Source organism: Acanthochromis polyacanthus, chromosome 13 (genome assembly GCF_021347895.1).
Source record: "Acanthochromis polyacanthus isolate Apoly-LR-REF ecotype Palm Island chromosome 13, KAUST_Apoly_ChrSc, whole genome shotgun sequence".
NCBI classification, from domain to species: domain Eukaryota; kingdom Metazoa; phylum Chordata; class Actinopteri; family Pomacentridae; genus Acanthochromis; species Acanthochromis polyacanthus.
In genome coordinates, this window is record NC_067125.1 from 38,038,449 (window position 1) to 38,058,319 (window position 19,871).

The 19,871-nt window shown below is 39.6% G+C and overlaps 1 protein-coding gene across 1 annotated transcript in view; it reads left to right on the top strand.

Annotated features, from left to right (window-relative positions):
• cbl (Cbl proto-oncogene, E3 ubiquitin protein ligase) overlaps positions 1–19,871 on the top strand; it is a 38,847-nt gene that overhangs the window by 1,198 nt on the left and 17,778 nt on the right. The window contains exons 2-3 of the mRNA XM_022200961.2: positions 5,441–5,688; positions 19,701–19,847. Coding sequence (XP_022056653.1) covers positions 5,441–5,688; positions 19,701–19,847 — 395 coding nt within the window. The remainder of the gene's footprint in view (positions 1–5,440; positions 5,689–19,700; positions 19,848–19,871) is intronic.

Below are 19,871 nucleotides of genomic sequence, written 5' to 3' on the forward strand. Positions count from 1 at the left end.
GGTCTGTTGATGCTAACGTTAAGTTAGCTAGTCAGCTGGGAGAAGACATGGTTAGCTAACTTTAGCTAATTTGCTAACCTAAACTCTATTGTATCGTATGTGTCCAGATCGAGACTTTTACAGCACTTAACCAAGAACGTTACCTCATAGACATGGAGGAAGACTCTTTAACCTGTTTGCTAGTCCTGTTAACACTCTCTGCTAACTTGGTTAGTTACCATACCGTGACACACAGCGTTAGCTTGTTTGACTATGTGTATCACTAACTTTTACATTGACTAATCAGTCTGTACTTACATTACATTGACTAGGAAGCTATTGTGCTTGAAGGCATGTCTTACAAGAACTGAATTTAATGGATTTATGGCAGTGCTCTGAAAGTATAACTGGTGCTAACAGTGTAACAGTCTCTCCTGTATATTGTTGCTGAGAAATCTACACAGCCAGCTGTCTGTCAGCTCTTAGAAACTATCAAATCACTGAGAAAAAAAGAAATGTCTATTAAACTAGGCCAATTATGCTCTTTAACAGGAACGACTCATTTCACAGCTTTACTTCTCGGAAAAAAAGGCTGTAACTGTTTGACCCTCAGTTTCCTGTGAGATTCACACAGTTTTTTTTGACTCTCCTCTTTCTATTTGAGGCCTTAGTATTGAGCTGTAATAAGACATTTACTCAACTACTACAATCACATTACTGTTAATTTTGCTCCATCGCAGTCTGTGGTACAGGTACCATTTTAGGAGTTTATGTATTTTATACAAATAAGACAACAGAAGTGACACTGAAACAGAAGTCTTTTTAATTTTTTTTATTCTCAGTGAATGTTTAACAGTCCTCGAGAAATATAATCTATCGGTACATCTTGAACAACAATCCTGACAAGACTGGACAGCTGACCTGACACCATTTAAACCACCTGCATAGTTAGTTTAACTTTTGCACTTTACAGTATGGGAATAATTTACCATGTACTTCTGACTCAGTTAAATGGTTGAGGGGTAGCATCCGGAAGATAAAAGAAAAATGAGGGTCTCCCCTTTTTGAAATGGCTACAACACCAAAAGTATTTTTACCCCTCCAGATGGTTTAAAATAGCACAAGAAATATTGCTCAGCGCTATCGGAAGTTAAACCACAGCCCAGCATACCGTAGACCAACACCAGCAGAAATATAATGTAGTTTCTCTTTGAAAAGCTTCCCACACAGGACTTAAGTTAAATTTTATAAAAAACTGAGTAACTTTTCCATCACAGTAGCATGCATTACCTGTTTTTTAACAGATCAGCAAATAAAGTGTTAATAATTAAATGTTTCTGTTCACGCTGTTGAGTTTACCATTCTCTTCATAATGCTGAGTACAGGTGTGTTGTTGAAAGCACGTTAGACGAACTGAACCAATGAAAGATAAAGTCCAGATGTGCAACAAAGACAGTGTTAATAAATTAGATGGACATTTCCTCATTTGACATCTGTTTTTTTTTCAATATATTTTCGTGTTTCAGTTTTTCAGTATGGTTTACCACTTTATTGACCACCACTTAGTGCGTTTTGTCGCTTAGGAATACAGTCACGTATTTGTGTTTTATGCACGTTTGCACCTGTTTTGTATGTAGCTTGTATTTAGCAGTGTGCAGCATTTTAGATTTTGTCTTAGGTTAGCTTCCTCAGTCAATTCTAAACTTCCAAATTAAAGTTTAAAGTACAAAGTTTAACAAGTAGATGTTGCATTTCTGTCTCTGCTCTCACATTGTTACTTGGCTCGGGCTAGTTAGATATTCATTGATCTAAATGTGACGTCATACTTGGAAAAGTGTTATCACCAGCCATGTAAGGAAATGCTGTCAATGCTTAGGCTTGTCATTTAACCAGACATTTTCACAGAAAAGTGCTGGGGAATTTCAGGGCATAATGCTACTCAAATATAGGTTTCTGGCGTGAACTTTGTCCTGTTTCACGAAGTACTGTATGTGTGCCAGTATGATGGTGCGTAGTAGAAAGTATAGATCTTTAGTTTGTCTCCAATGCTTCTGGCCGTCAAAATACGGAAAAGTGTCATTTTAAGTCTGTGTTGTAGGAGTTACAAAGTCTGATAAGCTGAAGTGTGACTTTTTGATCTTATTAATTTGTCATGTGGCTGTTTTGTGTCTAAACATGAAGTAAGGCAGCAATAACAATTACAACTTCCACAAGATTTTCTCATGTAGTTAAAGTAATTTTCTGTATTGTTAAATTGAAAACTTTTGTGGGAAGGAACAAGGTGCCGTTTCTCTTTGTTAGACAGAAGGCAAAATATGTTTTCCAGGAGAGCTTTCTAAGGGAATGCAAAAGTGCTTGTTTACAGCTAAATTTAAAAAAAAAAAAAAAAAAAAAATTCAACCAGAGCCAAGTTTTCTTCCAGCTGGTTAACCTTTAAATGACTTGCACTTGATGCAGAAAATCCACCATGTCTGTGCCAGGTGTAGGATCAGCCAACAGAGACTCAGACAGATAGAAGACAGAAAAAGCAGAGTGGAATGCAGTTTAGCTTGGAGGCAGTCAGCATTTTACTTCCAGACCGAAGCCTTAACTTATGTTGATGTGCGAGTGCGCTCACTTGTTGTGGCTTTGTACGTGTGCATGCATGAACGTGTGTTGGACTGAGTTATGGGTACATGTGTTTGCGTGGCAGATGATAATGTTAGTGGTGTAACCTTGGCAATGGTCTTATCTGGTCTCAGACATAGCCAGTATAGATCACCTGCATTTGGAGGCCTAGAGAAGGGGTAAAGGAATTAGGACAGATGGTTGGTAATGATACCGAAGGCGTATTCAGTTCAGTTGCTCAAATTTTCCAATATGCAGCATGTACAAAAACCATCATGCAATTCAGTACAAGTTGTTGAGTTTCTTCCATTTACTTCAGTTGCATTTCAGTTTGACAATTGAAGTTATTTCAATTGGTAGAGCCATCAAGATGTTTTTATTTATATGACAAGGCTTTTGAAGACTGTGCTAGTTGCATTTCCTGGTGCTAATCTGTCATGCGCGCTGGTGATCCTTGTTATCAATTGAATACCACTATGCACATGTGATCATTATAATTAGCTAAAGAGATAAAATGTTATTAATTAGGCATGATGCTGTTACATAGAAATACTTTGCCTATGGTCTGTTTCCATTCGGTATCAGTATAAAGCTGACCTTTTGAAGAAGGACCACAAGCTACAAAGTTTTCACACGTTTTGAAATTAGTACTGCTTAATGCTTAAAATATCCTACTGCTCAAGTGTGACCTGATTCTTTCTGAGAGGCATTTGATACAGTGATGATGAGCTGACTGGTCTGAGCTCCGTAGAAACTGAGAGCAAATATTCCCACCACATTTAATCTTTGACTATATGAAGCATGGCTTATTGGACGTCTAGATTTATGAGCGGTCTCCTCGTGACATACACCATAGATTTGAATGGGACAGGAAAACTCAAAATTGCAGTAATGATTAATAATTACATGTAGGGCCTGAACTAATGAATATTTTTATTACAGATTAATTGCTGTTTGCTTCCTCATTTAACCGGTTAATCGGTTGGGTTGTTAAATGTCATCGCAATTTCCTAATGGTTAAGATGAATGGTGATCATATTGATATTTTGTCTGACCATGCAGCCAAAATCCTAGATTATTCAATTTACTATAACAAGACAAAAATCAACAGTTAATTGGTTGTGAAAATGGCTGCTTCTTAGTTTTCTGTCAGTCCTCTAATCAACAGCTTTATAAAGCAGTTAATCATTGCAGATCTGTGTGGATGTTGATCCATGGAGTGTTAAAAAGAAGTATACGGCGCACAAATAATTTCACACTTAGTCTTACTTTTTAAATCGTCGAGGCATCGAATTGCAGAAAATTGTCGGTATGGTCACAATAAAGCCTAAAGGTCACTGTAGTTTACATTCAGAAGTTGTTTTACCCTTGAAGATAATTGAAAAACCACATCCTTCTAAGTCTTTCAAAGTCTTAATTTTCCCATAATGACACCTAATATCTCACAAGTAGTAGAGGTAAGGGAATTCTAAACGACATTCTTGTATTGCTGTTCCTGCCATATTTCTTTCTTACTTTTACATGTGATTTGTAGACAATAATTTGGCCTGGTCTATAAAGAATGGGCCATGTCCTGTTGTCGACATGCAATTGTTTGGTCACCAGTGAAGCTGACAGCCAAGCTCGATGTCAGCTCAGGTTCAAATCAGGACATGACACCATGAAGTTTTGAACAGAAGTGGAGTTTTGTGCCGCTCCAACTTAGACAAGCGAGTTTGACTTGAATGTGTCCAGTGGTAAATGACAGCAACCGTGTCCATACAGAGCTTAATGACAGAGTGTTCTAGGCTGTCCGCCAGTGTCTTTTGTAATGGTCAACCAAGTGACTCAGGCAGTGCAGCAGAACAGTGAGATGAGTGAGGAATGGTTGAACATTACTGAGGATGAAGAATGAATTCATACACTCCAGTGTGCTTGTTTCACTCAAGCATGAAGTTGAATCCTTACAGTGGAGGTTATGTTTTATACAACCCCGTAGTGATGATTGTTATTGAGCCCGGGTGACTCTGTGTTTTCAAAGAAGTTTAGTTGAAGCTTTCATCCACATTTTCAGTACAGTCGGTGCATCAGCTGTTCAAATTTGCAAGGCAGTCATATTCAAATGTTGAGCAAAGAGAATTTGTTTTTAAGGCAGAAGTGGCAAAGAATGTGCAGATTGAAACAGGAAAGTGTAAATGCATCAACAGCTTCTCTAAACATGCTGAAGAAGGCGAGAATAAGGCTGAGCTGACCAGTTGTGCGATTGCAGAGATGTCTGCAAAGCATCATCTGTATAGTAAATGAATAAAAAATGAAGGTGATCATCTTCACAGTGAGAGCAGAAACTCTGCATGGATGAATGCAGGCGTGCTTTCATCTTTTTCATATAGTTACAAGGATGTAGTGTGACCGGTATAAACGATAAACTCACATTGCCATAAGGAATTAAATCCACCATACTGACTGTATGTATTCCGTTACATAAGGTGTAAGTCTGCCAACCTTTGAAAGCTCTGAACTTGACAGAGCTTTTATGGGCTTTTTTTTCCTCGTTCTGTAACTTTGTTGGCATTCTCCACTCTGCATGTCTCCTGTCAGGGCCCACTGACAATATTGTGCCATAAAGATAAGTGGTTTAATACAGAACGGAGTTATTTTGCAAAATTCTCTTTAATTATATAAATAAAGGCTTACAGAATGAAAATGCATAGTGACATATGAGATAATTCTGTGGTTGTTTCTGTGACAGCCACCTTTCACCGCTCACTTTCGAACACATCTTTTTAGCTTGCTTTTCTCTCGTCTATCCTCTCGCACCCATTTCTTGTCTCTAACCGTATCTTCTCCTCCCCCTCACATCCTCCCTTTTCTGCAGGTGGTGCGCCTTTGCCAAAACCCCAAATTGGCTCTGAAGAACAGCCCCCCTTACATCCTGGACCTGCTGCCAGACACCTACCAGTACCTGCGCACCATTTTGTCCCGCTACGAGGGCAAAATGGAGACTCTGGGGGACAACGAGTACTTCCGGGTCTTCATGGAGAATCTAACTAAGAAGACCAAGCAGACCATTAGCTTGTTCAAGGAGGGCAAGGAACGCATGTATGAGGAGAATTCACAACCGAGGTGAGTAAAAGTACCTGTCCTAGTATTAACGTAGAGGAAGTGGTTCTAGAGGTGAATGGTGTAAAAATAGCTCCATTTGGTTTCTCTGTTCTCTTTTTAAACTCTTGTGCTGGTCCTCTGTGCTGATTTCCTTTAATGAGCCCATCTGAAATGGGTATGGTTGAGGTGTGAATTATTTGTAATGCAGGAGTTCATTCTGAATAATTATGACTCTACAGGCGCAGAGTGAACAATTGCACCCATCCTCAGCCCCCAGGGTAGTTGTAGCTCAAGATGTATCAAAACAAGAGGAGAGACGTGTTGTGGTTTGAGCATGTGAGCGTCTGTGGTCAGGATGGCGCTTAATCTACAGCTGCCTGCCTGTCACTTTGTTTCTGTGCCTCCTTATCTCCACCATCTTCTTGAACATGTTCTCCTCATGTAGCTGACTTACTGTTTGAAAATCACACAGTGCCTCACTCGCTATCTTTTTTTCCTCTTTGCTTTGAGTAATCTTTCCCTGGCCATCTGAAAACGCACAAAGGAAGTCAGTCTGTACCGAAAATGCCACAGTTGACCTGCTTTTATGTTAGGAGGAACTTGGGTAATTGATAAGACACTGCTCTTGTTTTCCCTGTTTAAAAATATCAAATGAGAAAGAACAGCCTTTGAAGACAAAAGATGGAGCAGAATGTTTAAAGGCTTACCGGAGTTTTTCATCAACTCAAAGCAAAACTAGTGTTAATTAATAGCCTCTCTGAGGTGCAGACGAGATGTTGGATGAGCTGCTCTTACCTTCTTGTTTTGCATCCTTCCAAATCCCTTTTGATTTGCTGGATGCTTTGAGGAAACGCTGTTAGACATCATTAGAACAGTCATCATATACAGTATGAAATGAAATAGTAAGACAGCCTCCATTGGGTTTTCTTAGAGAGAGTTTCATACATGATGTGAACCAGAAGGGCTTTCTAAACTACCACTGCCTCTGGATTTATTGCTTTTGCTGGCAGCGAACAAGATGAATTGCAAAAGATTTTTTAAAACCCTTTGTATTGTCCAGGTAGCTTTTTATGTTTGACTGCTGTCTTCAGGAGCTTCTGGATTTGCCTGTCAGACAAAGACACTGAGTGGATGTGGAGCTAGTGGACATAAACCATAGCCTGAGGGGAGCAGCAGCCAGCAAAATAAGAACCTGAAATTCATGTGCCAAGTGTAGCTTTTCTAAACATATATTTCAAGCAGAGATAAAAAAAAAAGAAACAAAACCTAATCAAAAGCAGTTTACACAGCTTTGTGTAGTTTTGAGTTATTTTACTGTTCATCATTGTTGTCAGACTTTAACAATGCAGCACTATAAGATCACAAGAAAGCAAAACTCATAAACTTTCTTGACATTTAGGTATAATTCAACTGAAAAAATGTTAAACCAAGTCATCTGCAAGCGTTTCAGTTGCTCTACACTGTCGCAAGCTGGTTATTTAAGACCAACTGAAGGTCTGTGGTGCTACGATATCATCACATCTAGTCAAGATTCTCACTTATAGGTGTTCAGTAATAATCTCACAGATGGAAATTTCACAACATTAGCTCCTCAGCTTAGCAAATACACCAAAAAAAAGTCTGAATCTGCAGTTTCTCTCTTTCGGAGCTGGATTACTGTTTTAACGACACATCATCAGTAGCATAAAGCACCAGCTCACAATCCCTTTAACCATCAACTGTTTATTGGGCTTTTAGGGAAGGCCGAAAACACAATACTTAGATTATAGCACAAGACAAATGAGCGAATAATTGCAAAATATTTTCTAATTTCATGAGCAAGAAATTCTAACTCAGCCCATCGTAGCTTCCTAATATCGTCAGTTTTTGGCCACCACCTACCTTAGCCACGTCTTTGTCTTTTGATACATAAGGAGCAAAGTAAAAGCCCTTGAAAGTTTAAGTCGTTTAAAATACAAAATTTAATTACCACAATTTTAGGCTTGAGTCCAATTAGCGTTTTGGTAAATAACAATGTTTTAGAATAATAGTCTAAATGTGTCATAGTTATCAAAAATTGATGTGTTGATTTGTGACCAGTCAAGACAAAGAAAGTAGACGCTGTGGAATTAACTGGTTAAGCAGTTAAGAAATAGTCAAGTAAGTCCATTGAGATGAACGAGCTAAACTCTCAAGCGGAGTCCTTCTTCAACAAAGTAACTGTTATGGACTCCCATCACGACTTGGAGATAATTGCTAGAAAAATCTGAGTAGCCTACCATTTTAGCGAGGAGAGGAAGAGTTTTGGAGATTTATTAAAAAGTCTTCAATGATGGTCTGTGGTTTTTGTTAGACCTGATTGACGGTGAGGAAAAAGTGACCCTGAAGCAATTATTGCACAAAGAACATGAATACTGTTATTACCTTTTCTAGTTTCAATTATTGCAATAAAGTAGAGTTTTAAGATTTTTATTTTTAATGCCACTAAAACAATTTGAAATGTAGAGGCTTTTTTTCGTTTCCTCTGAACTGCCTGGAATCAGAAATATTTGGACCGTTTCTTCATGTGTTGACATAACCTTGTTTTTTTTTTTTAATACTGTTTCTTGCTTCGACAAAATTAGGTAACAGTTTTATCTATCCAGTCCTGACAGATACATCCTCATCTTGTTGCTCGGTTCCTCATTGAGATTGTTCTTTCTCAGCTACAATGACCGTAATCTTACAGGCAAAAAAAAAGCACTAAGGCGGCTAGAGAGAAGAGGAAGCTTCTATTTCAACTTCTCCTGTATTCATCATCAGCCAATGAAGTTGTTTTTAGGCATTGTAGCAATTTCTCTGTGAAATTCACTTTCATCATCACTCCATTGCACCAAGAGGCTCTGCAGAAAGAAATTCCTGCTTGAAGCAGAGGAAATACACACACACACACACACACACACACACACACACACACACACACACACACACACACACACACACACACACACACACACACACACACACACACACACACACACAGTAGCCAGGCATTACACACAAAGACTGCTATTGTCTGAATGGAGAAGGCAGTGGCAGTGACACTAACCAATGGGTATCAGCCCACTTAAGAATGCTATAGAATTAACCAACGACCTTGAGGCACTAGAGAGAGAGAGAGAGACTAGTATGTAGTCAGGCTGCAGCTGAGCTTAGCACATGACTTGGATTGAAAAGTCGAGCTGTAAGGATAAAGCTAATCTCACTGCCTGAACACAGGGAGAAAGATAAAACACTGATTTCACTGTGTTCTTCAATCAATTGAAATATGAGAGTACTGACACTTATTTCAACCAGTATCAGTACTTGGTAGTTGTTGAGTTAAAAGTCAAGTGATTGGAACTCCACAAATATGAGCGAAGGATGCAAGCGTGTTATGGGAGCCGTAAATACAGAGTGGGTGGATATACTATGTTGTGCTGTCGTGCAGACTTCTCCACAGTGTCTCCCCCAGAGATTGAGACCCTATTTATCTAGCCCCCCTATTCCCTTATGAGCCGCACGGATTGTTTAGCTTTGGAGATGAAGTAGAGTTGAGGTAGTGCAGTTTAAGTCAGGGTTTTTGTTTTTTGTTGAGTAACACTCAGCTGAGCTTGATCTTAACTTTAGTAGCAGCTGAGTTGTGTGGGTTGGAGATGCTATATATTTACAATGTTTTACATACGGAAGGTCAGAAAAAGGAGTTCATTGTTTTGCACACTGGATGAGTATCTGGATGAAAGTGAGTCTACTGTGGGAAAGACTTAATTATTAACACTGAGAGCCTATATTCAGTCAGAATCAGCATAACACAGTCAGCACTTCCTCCTTGTTCGCTTCACTTACTTCCTCTTCTGGTTTTACACAGCGAAGCAGAGACGTTTTCTGGCCTGAAGTGTAGACAAAGACCCACACAGAATTGAGTTAGCTTTAATCAATTTTTTTGTTCTCTCTGCCCAAGTGTAAAAATCTTTTCTTTTCTGTCTGTTCTTAAGTGAAGCTAGAAGAGTAGGATGTTTGTCCTAAACGGATTATCCTGAAAAATTGTTCACATTTGCAAGTAGAGCTAAAACAGTTAGACATTATAAACACATGAGGCATGTCAGTGCAATACATTTTTTTGACTTCCGCTTTAACGGAAGCTGTGAGATCTTGATGAAACTAGTTGTTGTTTATTAGGTTTGGTTGATTGAAGCTTCTTGTTGGGTAATACTGCTGTTTTGTCAGAGCCACTGTATCAATAGCCTAGCCACGCTAGACAACCCACGGCAACGAATTTAATTCTCTGCCAGGGTGGGTCTAGTTACCCTCCATAAGGCTCGAGGTTGGATTCTCCTAAAACTGGCCGGACCAATCACCATGAAGTGTAGAGTCAGAAGGCGGGCGTAACTAAGTGACGACAGAGGCGCGACGATTCTGACAGAAACAACCGGCGCACAATAAACAGTTATCTTTCGACTCGGCTTTGGCCACAGCCCTTAAAGATTTGAAGCTAAAATTCAACTTGAAAGATAAACAAAGGACGGCACTGAAGTGTTTCATTGAGAAGAAAGACGTATTTGGACTTATGCCGACGAGATATGGCAAATCCTTAATATACCAGTTGGCTCCGCTGGTTGGGAAGCTAATGGGACTTAGCCACAATCCGCCGGCGCTCTAGGAACTACGTCAGACTATTCGTTGCGCTGATTGGTTGTATACCTACCCAATTGCTGCAGAGTGATTTGAAAGACAACCTTTTAGCCCGCCTCCCTCCCTGTCGAGCGGTCCTAGACCCTTGTGCCTTCAGAACATGGGTCTAGCGCGGCTAGGCTACTGTATTAATGTAGCGACAGTCAAATACAACACATGCATGTTCAATGCTACACATTACACAGTCCCTGAGTTGATCAATGTGTCCTCAGAAAATCCCTCCCTGCCTCCCTAGGATCAAACCAGATACTACTTTGACCTCTCTGTGAGAGTCTGTGTGATCATCTTCCTGGGCTAAGCTGCCATTGCATCCTGACCACCGTTGATAGGTCCAGCTGGATACAGGATGTGGTGATGCACTGAAGGACAGACTGTACCGCAGAAAGTCATAGGCATGTAAATTGTAAATGGTCCACACTTATGTATTGCTTTTCTTTACCTGAGATTCCAAAGCACTTTACAATGCATTCCTCCTTTACCCATTCACACACACACTCGTACACCTTGTCTTGCCCAAGGGTGCTTCGGCACGTGGACAGGCCAACTTTGTGATTTGTGGACAACCCGCTCTACCACTTGGGCCATGGACGAATGATCTGCCATGAATGTTTTTTTGCAGAAGGAGGCTTTATCTTGAGTCACCTAATGTGTTGCTGGAGAGGCATTATGGCTGTTGTCTTTGTTTGAAAACCCTTTAAGCATTCCTCACTAGGGTTGAGCAGTGTCAACATTTTCATGTTCTTATTCTTTCTCTTTGTTTCCACCCCCTCTTTTGTTTCTGTGTAGACCAGAATTGTGATGTGAAGAGTGTCCCAAACTAACAGTTAAATTAGCAGATCTACGTCTCTTTGTAGGATTTCTTCTTTTTTTTTCTCCTAAAATTTGATATCACAGTTGTCATCATGCGATTTGTCATTTGCAGTACCTACACACATACTAACAGTTAACATTTTAATACACAAACCCTTCAGCCTCACACCTCATTGCTTCCTCCCCGTCTTTACTTGTTTCCAACTTCTCTACCTTCCTTTACTGACGCCATATTCCTCCAATCCTTTTCACAATAGAAAAATGCATTCCAGACATGCTTCAGTCATGTTATTACAATAGTCAGCAGGAACAACTTCCTCAAGCTTCTGCTCATTCAACCTGCTCTGCGTGTGAATTACTGTACAGCCTTTCATTCAACAATGATTTGGATTTATTTCTTTTTCCATCACAACATCTTTCAATTGTCTTATCCATGTTTCTGTATTTGCTGCTTCACAACAGATGAATATTTGAGGGCATAACAAAAAATGAGATGAACATTAGAAGTGTTTTTTTTTTTTTTTTTTTTTGAGCAAATATCATCATCTGAAATTGTCGATCATCATTATCGTTGGCTTCTCTGTGTTATACTTTAATTTTGATTTTAAAAAACCCCAAGAGCTTTTGCATCTGAAGCATTGCGGTGACGTGCACGCTCTGCAGGAGCACTAGTCTTTCAGTCGGTTGGGACAGGTGCTTAGAACTGTTCTGTATAATGGCACTGGCTGCTGCTTGACACATCTGGCTGGCTGCACTGTAGTATAATTTTTAGTTTTAGAGCTTTGTTGCACGGAGCACATCTCTGTAACGATATCAGACCTGGATAAAAAAATATCACAGCATGAAATTCATTCTGAAAGTGTTTACAGTAAAGTTGTCAATGATTGATGCAGTCGAGCCTTCGTGGACAATAAAAGGCATGTCTCTGTGCAGTAAAGTGTCTATGGTATTAGCAAATGTCATTTTCACCTATTCCTGTTTTGGTTTAGCAAGAGAGCCCCATTCTCCAATATGACTTCCTATTTTCTGCAAATTTACCTGACATCATGTGAAACAAAGGTCTGTCTCTGAGAGCACCGCGCTTAACTTTGACTATCTGCAAATCCATCTTATCACATCTGTACTGCTGTATTACTGTAGGAAAACTTTGTGTTTGTAGCATTGAATGGAGTCATGCGGAAATGTAGCAGTGCATTACAGATCAAGGTGATAAAAAGCAAACATTTGCATGCATATCATTTAGTCCCATCTTATCAGTAGCTGCTGGGATAGTTTTATGATTTAGCTACCCAGTCAAATTTTGAATAGATGTTGATAAGTTTGGACATGTTTCAGATGGTCTCATGTCGCTGTATAGCTCAATGAGAAACCTGCTACACTGAACTGACATTCCTGTATTGCGTCTGTCTGCTGCTGTAGAGGGAGTCCTGCCAGTTCGCTTGTTGCTTGTGAGGAAGTTTGGATTAAAGTAAGGTGAGCTTTTAGTGGTTAGCCTAACAGCCAAATGGCTATTGGTGCTTGGAATGGAAAACACACTTCACACTTCGGAGGCTGTGGGTGTTTCGGCTTCATTTCCCTACACATGTAGCTTGGGGCTCTATGTACATGCAGACGCACACACAAATAGCAGCGCATCGTGGTTATTTATGTCGCGGTGGTATCAGTGAGCAGCCGACTCATGTAGCCCTCACACTATTAGATTATGGTGATTAGCATGACGCAACCCACTATCTTCTCTGCCCTGCAGGGAACAACAAGCACTAGCTGTTTATGCACACAGAGATAAATGAGCTCTGATATGCACTCAGATATGGTTATTCAACTGTATTCAGAGAATTATGCTAAGACAGATTTTTTTTAATACAATCTTTTATTTCCTCTTTACAGTAGTTTGAATGTAAGCCTATCTGATTTATTAGTGGGATAATGCTATTTGGAAGAGAGATGAATTAAAATATAATGCACATTAAAACAAAATAATTGTGTGAAGGAGCATTTTCTTTTATTATTATTATTTTATTTAATCTTTTGATTAAGTGTAGAGCCATGTGGATGTGTGTTTTGTGCTGTCATGACTGTTTCCTGATGGATATCTGGATTTAAGCAAGTTCCAGAGAGTTAAATTTATGAAGTGATGACTAGAGCAAAATGGTAAGCCAGAATTTCAAACACATAACCCACCGTGTTTCCCAGTAGATCAGCAACGTTCATTTTTCATGTGTATGTTTTTGTGGAACCATTCCCCAACATTATTAAATTCAGTTCCTGAGATATTATTAACCCTGCTCATATGAAGAACGTGCTCGCTTTCCCCACTTGCCTCAACTTTACAACAATATAAGCACAATGCTAGAAAAACGGGCCTATCCGTCTGCCTCCTCTTTGACCACAAACTCTGTATGAATGTGTGTGTGCGTGTGTGTGTTTGGCTGACATATTGTGTTGTGCAGAGTAGAGACCAGAGAGTCATTGACAGTATTTTACAAATATTATCAAAATAATTGATGAAAACACGTTAAGATTTGCATTAATTGCACAGATAGGAAATCTTCACTTTGTATGCTGCTTCAGAAAGAAGCGGTGACAGAAATTAGAGGATTGTGAATTAATTATTAAAGGGTCCACTGAAAGTGTTGAATTTTACACACACACAGGTAATTATGGGCTGAATGAGTGCATGAATAATCTTCAATTATGCTGTACTTTTTTACAGCAAAGGTTGAGTTGATTCAGTAGATTCACATACTGAGTTATTTTAGCATACATTTATGCATATAATGTTAATAATTATTAGTAATAATCATAATAGACTCAGTGTTAATATGACGCATGGTTCTATTACTGTGCTTGCTTCCTCAAATGGGATTTACAAGCATCTTGAGAGATTTATTGCAATTAAGTCAGTGGCTTCTAAAGAAATCCTTGCTTTACATAAAAATGGAATTACTGGGGAGTAGTGGTCCTTGACATGTCTCTGTATTTTGCTTATGAAGTTACCTCAAGGTAATTAGTCCTGATCTAACTTAATTCATCCTAATAAATGTTGTAAACAACTTTATGGTAGCTTTGTTGTTGCTCAGTTTGTGTTTGATCTGCATTTCCCTTTTAGTCTTGAGCAGAAAAGATAATACAGCTGCATGATAACATTACAGCTACTTGTGACTCTGCCAGTCCAGACAGGCTCTCATTCTCTTAGGCTGACCCTTGCTTGCTGTGCTGCGGTGTATTAGCGCAGTGCGGTGCTGGCTGGCTAGCTGCGCTACTTTATCACAGCCAGCAGGAAACAGGAAGGGAGCAGCCAGCTGCAAGGTCAGAGGTCACTCTATAGCATGAGGGGGATGGAGGACAAAAACCTAGTGTTCAGAAAAAAGGTTTGGCTTTTTACTGTGGTTGGGGTTAGGAATGACAGCAAGACACTTTAAAAAGCACAGTATAGACATAACAATCCACTGTAGGTCAGCAAACCACTCTTTTCGGTAGTTGCCCACTGACTCTGCATTGTCACTGTTGGCACAGCGGCTTAAATAGCGGTAACAGTTGTAGGGGTAGGCCATTGAAGTGCTGGCTACTGCCCAGCATACACACAGTACAGAGCTGCTATTGTAGGATGTTGAAGGACAAGGACAGAGAGGAGCTGAAAGATGCTAAAAAGATATCAGCATGTCTTGGTACGTATGAGTTCAGATTTGAACCAGCATCCTGTAACCTTTTACGTAGTTTTTAAAAATAATATTCGGTCTGCTTTGGTCATGGTTTCCCCGACAAAAAGACACAACTGAGTCTCTTTCACGGTGCAAATATCAAGCTAGTGACAGCTGTGACAGGCTGTAGCTGAAGCCAGTTGTTGGCTTTCACATTCAGTCTCCAGTGTCTGAGTCACACATATGATATGGATGTGTGATGGCACGATAAACGCCATACCGATGTGGGTGCATTATGGTTGGAAAAATCTAAATCAGTGGATCACGACCTGATTGGCGGGCTGTGCTAGCTGAAAAAACTTGATTCGATTTTACCAGCACACGCATAGTGAACAAACAAGTGTTTAGTCACGTGTTTAGGGGATTTTTTTGACGGAACAATTACGTGATTCCATTTCGTGCAAAGCTTCCTGTGCTTTTGCAGGTATTGAAGCTTGACTGTCTTTTGCCTAAACATCTCCTTCTGCATGTGTCAACCTCCCCAGGCTTGTTGCCGTTTCTTACGTTTGTTTCTTCTTACTTTAAAGGCCATGAAAGCCTGTTTTCTCAGTCAGATTCCGATTATTATGAGCGATTCTACATGCTGGTTCTCATTATGGCAATTTTGGTTATCTCAGGAAAGTATGACTGAGCGACGTGGGGGAAATATTTTTTTTCAGACTTAAAAATGATTCATTCATTTGTTTCGTTTTCATGATTTTTTTCCCTCTACATAACCATGACGAGATATGATTCATAAAAATCTATTTTTTATGAACACTGTTAATGTTCTTTGAGATTTGAAGTGGATATTTAGCAACACTGAAGTTAAACTGTAATGACAGTCAAGACATTGTTTCCTTATGATTCCAGAACTGTTAATCAATTTAGATAAAGTCATACTCACATAATCCTGAGTATTAAATTCGTAACTGTTTTCTGAAGATAATTATTTTTCAAATTTGACTTAATTGTTTCAAATTCAGTCAAAATATTTATTGTCTTAAGAAAATACAGCATCAATGTTGAGGGGGTTTAAAGCTGCACTTATGAATCATTAACACTGACTGAAATGACCTGTATAATGCAGAAGGCTTGGGTTTTGAAATTCCCAGAGGTCTGTGGAGCTTTTTAGGCCCTTCTAAGTCATTGTTTTGCTTTTATATGCGCTAACTGACCTGTATAATAGGAGAAAAATGTGTGATAGTATTTTGATGATGCTATAACTTGGAATAAACACAAACAATATTTAAGTGTTTTAGCTATAAAGTTCCCTCGTCTTTCTTTCTTTAGTTAGTACACCGCTAACATCGACCCCAAACATTAAATAGCCTTTGCCACCTGAAAAAAATGAAATGAATAATTTAGAACATTTTGAACACAAGTGGCACAAAAATATTTAATTTCCCTTGTCCTCTTCAAAATATTTTTTCTTCTCAATTTAACAAAACCCTTTCCTGTCAGGTTCCTTGCTCTCCAGCTGATGGCTAGCAGGGACTTTATCTGATCAGCCAAATGGTGTGAAAGCAAACCGCATGTATCCATGTTCATTTTGCCATGACAGTGAAAATATAATTTATTATATTTTCAGCCTCTCCTTATAATATTAATTATCAGCACTATGAGCTAAGAACAGTCACCAGAACGTGTACATATAGCGTTGTTTTCTATCTTCTGGATGTGTACGAAAGCCAGAACTGGATAAGAACTTTTCATTCAATTGGAAAAAATATTGACTTAAACATAACTTCAGTTTGCCCTCCTGTAAGGAATGCCTGTCTGTTTCATTTTTTTGCCTATTTTTGCTTTGCTTTCAGTCTGAACTTATCTTTAGATCACTGTGGGATTCGATGAACTGGCTGGGATTGGTTTCTTGTAGCTCCTACTCACAGAGCTCCCACACATATAATATTGCCCATAAGAATTTTTAGACTTATTTAAATCAATTGCACTCTCTCGATTACAAAATATCAGTTCATATTGTGTCCATATAGTTTGCCGCTTAAGTGAGAGTCTTCAAACATATCATTAGCATTTGCTGGTGAATTAGAAATAAAATGAAATTGTGGGTTTGCAGTGATGAATTTTTAAGCTTGAAGTTTTAAGTAGCCTCCATGAATGTTTCAAGTTTAGAGATGAGGAGTGGATAAGTAGATTCATAGTATTGCAACCTCACCCAGATGTGCAAATGAACGCTGAGAGTAGGGAGAGATTAATTCTGCACCAACGAGAGAGAGAGAGAGAGAGGAAAACTGTCTTCATATTATCATGTTGTAGATAACAGTGGAGCAGCAGGGGGGCTGTTGAAACTCGGATTAAAGCACAGAGTAGAGAGATGTTGACAGGGGAGTGGATGAGATATCAGCTTTAAGGCTCAGTAGGCCAGTGTGGCCAGGAAGCAGAAGAAAACAAGGGCGACCTCATGCTGAGATGATAGCTGCCGAAAAAAAAAAATGCAGAAATGCAGTGTCACAAACATTTGTATTTCCCGAGATGACACTGGACGGGGAAGATGCTATTGACTACAGCCGCACGAGCTCTTCAGGGAACGGCTGCGAGTAATTGAAGGTCTCATTTGCCACATTGCATCACTGATGAGGGTAGCCCCGACTTCAAAGACCACAACAGTCGCTGCATCCAGCTCTTAGTCTTTGCTGTAGATTTTAAGTGGGCAGGACAGTTCAAAAGATAAGACATCCAACTACAAGAGTGTTCACTGTTTGAGGGTCATCTACCATTGAGAGGGTGCACTTATACAACGATTTTTCAGTTTGCGAGCATTGCATTTTCTCGTTCAGATTCTTGCATGCTCCCTCTGAGGTAAGCTGTCTTTCTAACGCGCAGTGGTCTGTTTTGGCAAGGTCTCAATATACACTCATCTCATTCATCCATCTTCAGTCACTGTCCTCCTTCCTCATTCGCTGTTTCCACCCCCCCCCCTTTGCTCATAGGGTGTGTACTGTAGTGTCGGGCAGCTGCAGTGTAGCCACGCTTTCACTGCTGTCTCTCTCGTGCATGTCAATTCACCCTTCCCAACAGCCAAGCACAATCTCCCTCTGTGCTGCCTCGTAAATCATGGCTTTTTCAGCATAACACTTCTGATGCTGTGATGGGGTGCGGGGCTGTGGTGACATTGTGCGGATTCATTCTCTCGTTTTCTCGTCTCCCCTTTATTTCGTACTCTCCCTTCTCGCTTCTGTCTTCCTCAATTATGCACTTCTCTTTATTGTGTCTTCTTTTTTTCGTCTTCTGCCCTTGAGTCGTTTCCTGTCGCCGTCACTTGTTGACCAGCCCCTTGCAACTGCATTCAGAATGGTACACTAAGAAGTCCTTGCCTCTACATCTCAGTCAGTTTCTGAGTGTGTGTGTGATTGTGAGCGCTGCTGTGTTTTCTCCCTGAACCTGTGACTATTTCTGTTGTGGAAACGGCTAAGGACAGTTCTTAGTGGGGGAAAAAAAAAAGCGCCAAGCAAAACCCATCCCTGAGTAAAATGTCTTTATTTCCTGCTTTAATACTTCCACCTCAGAGCCTCCTCGGTTAGCTATTGTCCTGCTTACTGCATATTTTGAAGACAATAACCTGTTATTCTTATAGAAATGTACGGCCTACATTCAAATCTCTCTCTATTTTTTTAAGAGGTTAAGCTGAGCTTGTCACACTGTATCTTTCTCGGAAGTTAACAAGTGTGAAACCCAGTCACTTTGTTCTTATCTTCTTGTAAATAGACAATTACTGTGCAACTCCCATTTTTATGGTTATGGTGATCAGTTTAATCTGCTATGTTTTTATGTGCCGTATTTATGGTCATTGTCTGACTAAACTGTGGAGATCATGTGGATGTTGACAGCCAGATATTTGCCTTACACTGTGATGTTGCTCAGCTCGATTCAGATAAAATAAACTTGTGTTAGTGGGGCGGAGGTCAAACTGAAAGCACAGCTTGAGCATTTTTCCAAAGCTACCAGTGGAACATGAGTAAAATGATATATCTCAGAACTGTCATCCACCCCACAGATAAATAGTGGTAGTGTTTTTTATCTCCTCTGGAAGTAATGGAGAAACTAGCTCACAAACAAATGAGGAAAGATGAAAAGTAGTCAGAGAGCATACCCAAATAAAGAGATATGAGGGTTTCATGTTTAACTAGAGTCATCATTTCTATTTGCTGATGTGTTCCTTGTGCACTTTTAGTATTGATATATGTCTGTATTTATTTTCAGATGAACTATTTTCTCTATTGTAAACCAAAAGACGCCCCTCTTGCTTCTGCTCTATTAAAAAAGTAAATTCATATTACATGTAACATTTGTGTGCAAGATGAGTTGGGAAGCTGATTTTACACATCAATTACAGTCAGCTACATCGCATCATTGCATTTTTTGCATTGATACAGATGGCTGAGCCAACAAGAATGTTAAACATGTTATTATTAATAGTTCAGTGAGGAAACTTGATGTTTGCATTTGAATGTTGGGGATTTTTGCTTACTTTTTTCTCTTTCACCTTCCTTTTGTTAGTATTTCATCACAAGAAAATGCTCATCCTTTATTATAACCATGTAAACTAACTAATATTATTACAATTCACTGTGTTGTCACTTTCCCATGCATTTAAATGGTTCATGGCTCTGACTTTCTAAACATTAAAGCTACAGTTTATGCATATGTATTTAGTGACACACTGTTTTCTCCTAATGCTAGCCTTGGGGGTTATTGAGAAAAATTTATAAATGAACGTGATGCTGTTCTGCATTTCTCTCTGAAGTCGTTGCATTGGCTGATGACCTTGTAACAGCAATGCAGCGACAAAGATGTGAAATCTCTCACTCTCTCCTCTGTTCTTGATTTCCACAGGCGGAATCTTACCAAGCTGTCGTTGATCTTCAGCCACATGCTGGCTGAGCTGAAGGCCATCTTTCCCAGCGGTCAGTTTCAGGGCGAGAACTTCCGCATCACCAAAGCAGATGCTGCAGAGTTCTGGAGGCGCGCCTTCGGGGACAAGTAAGCCCAATTATGTTACTTTTT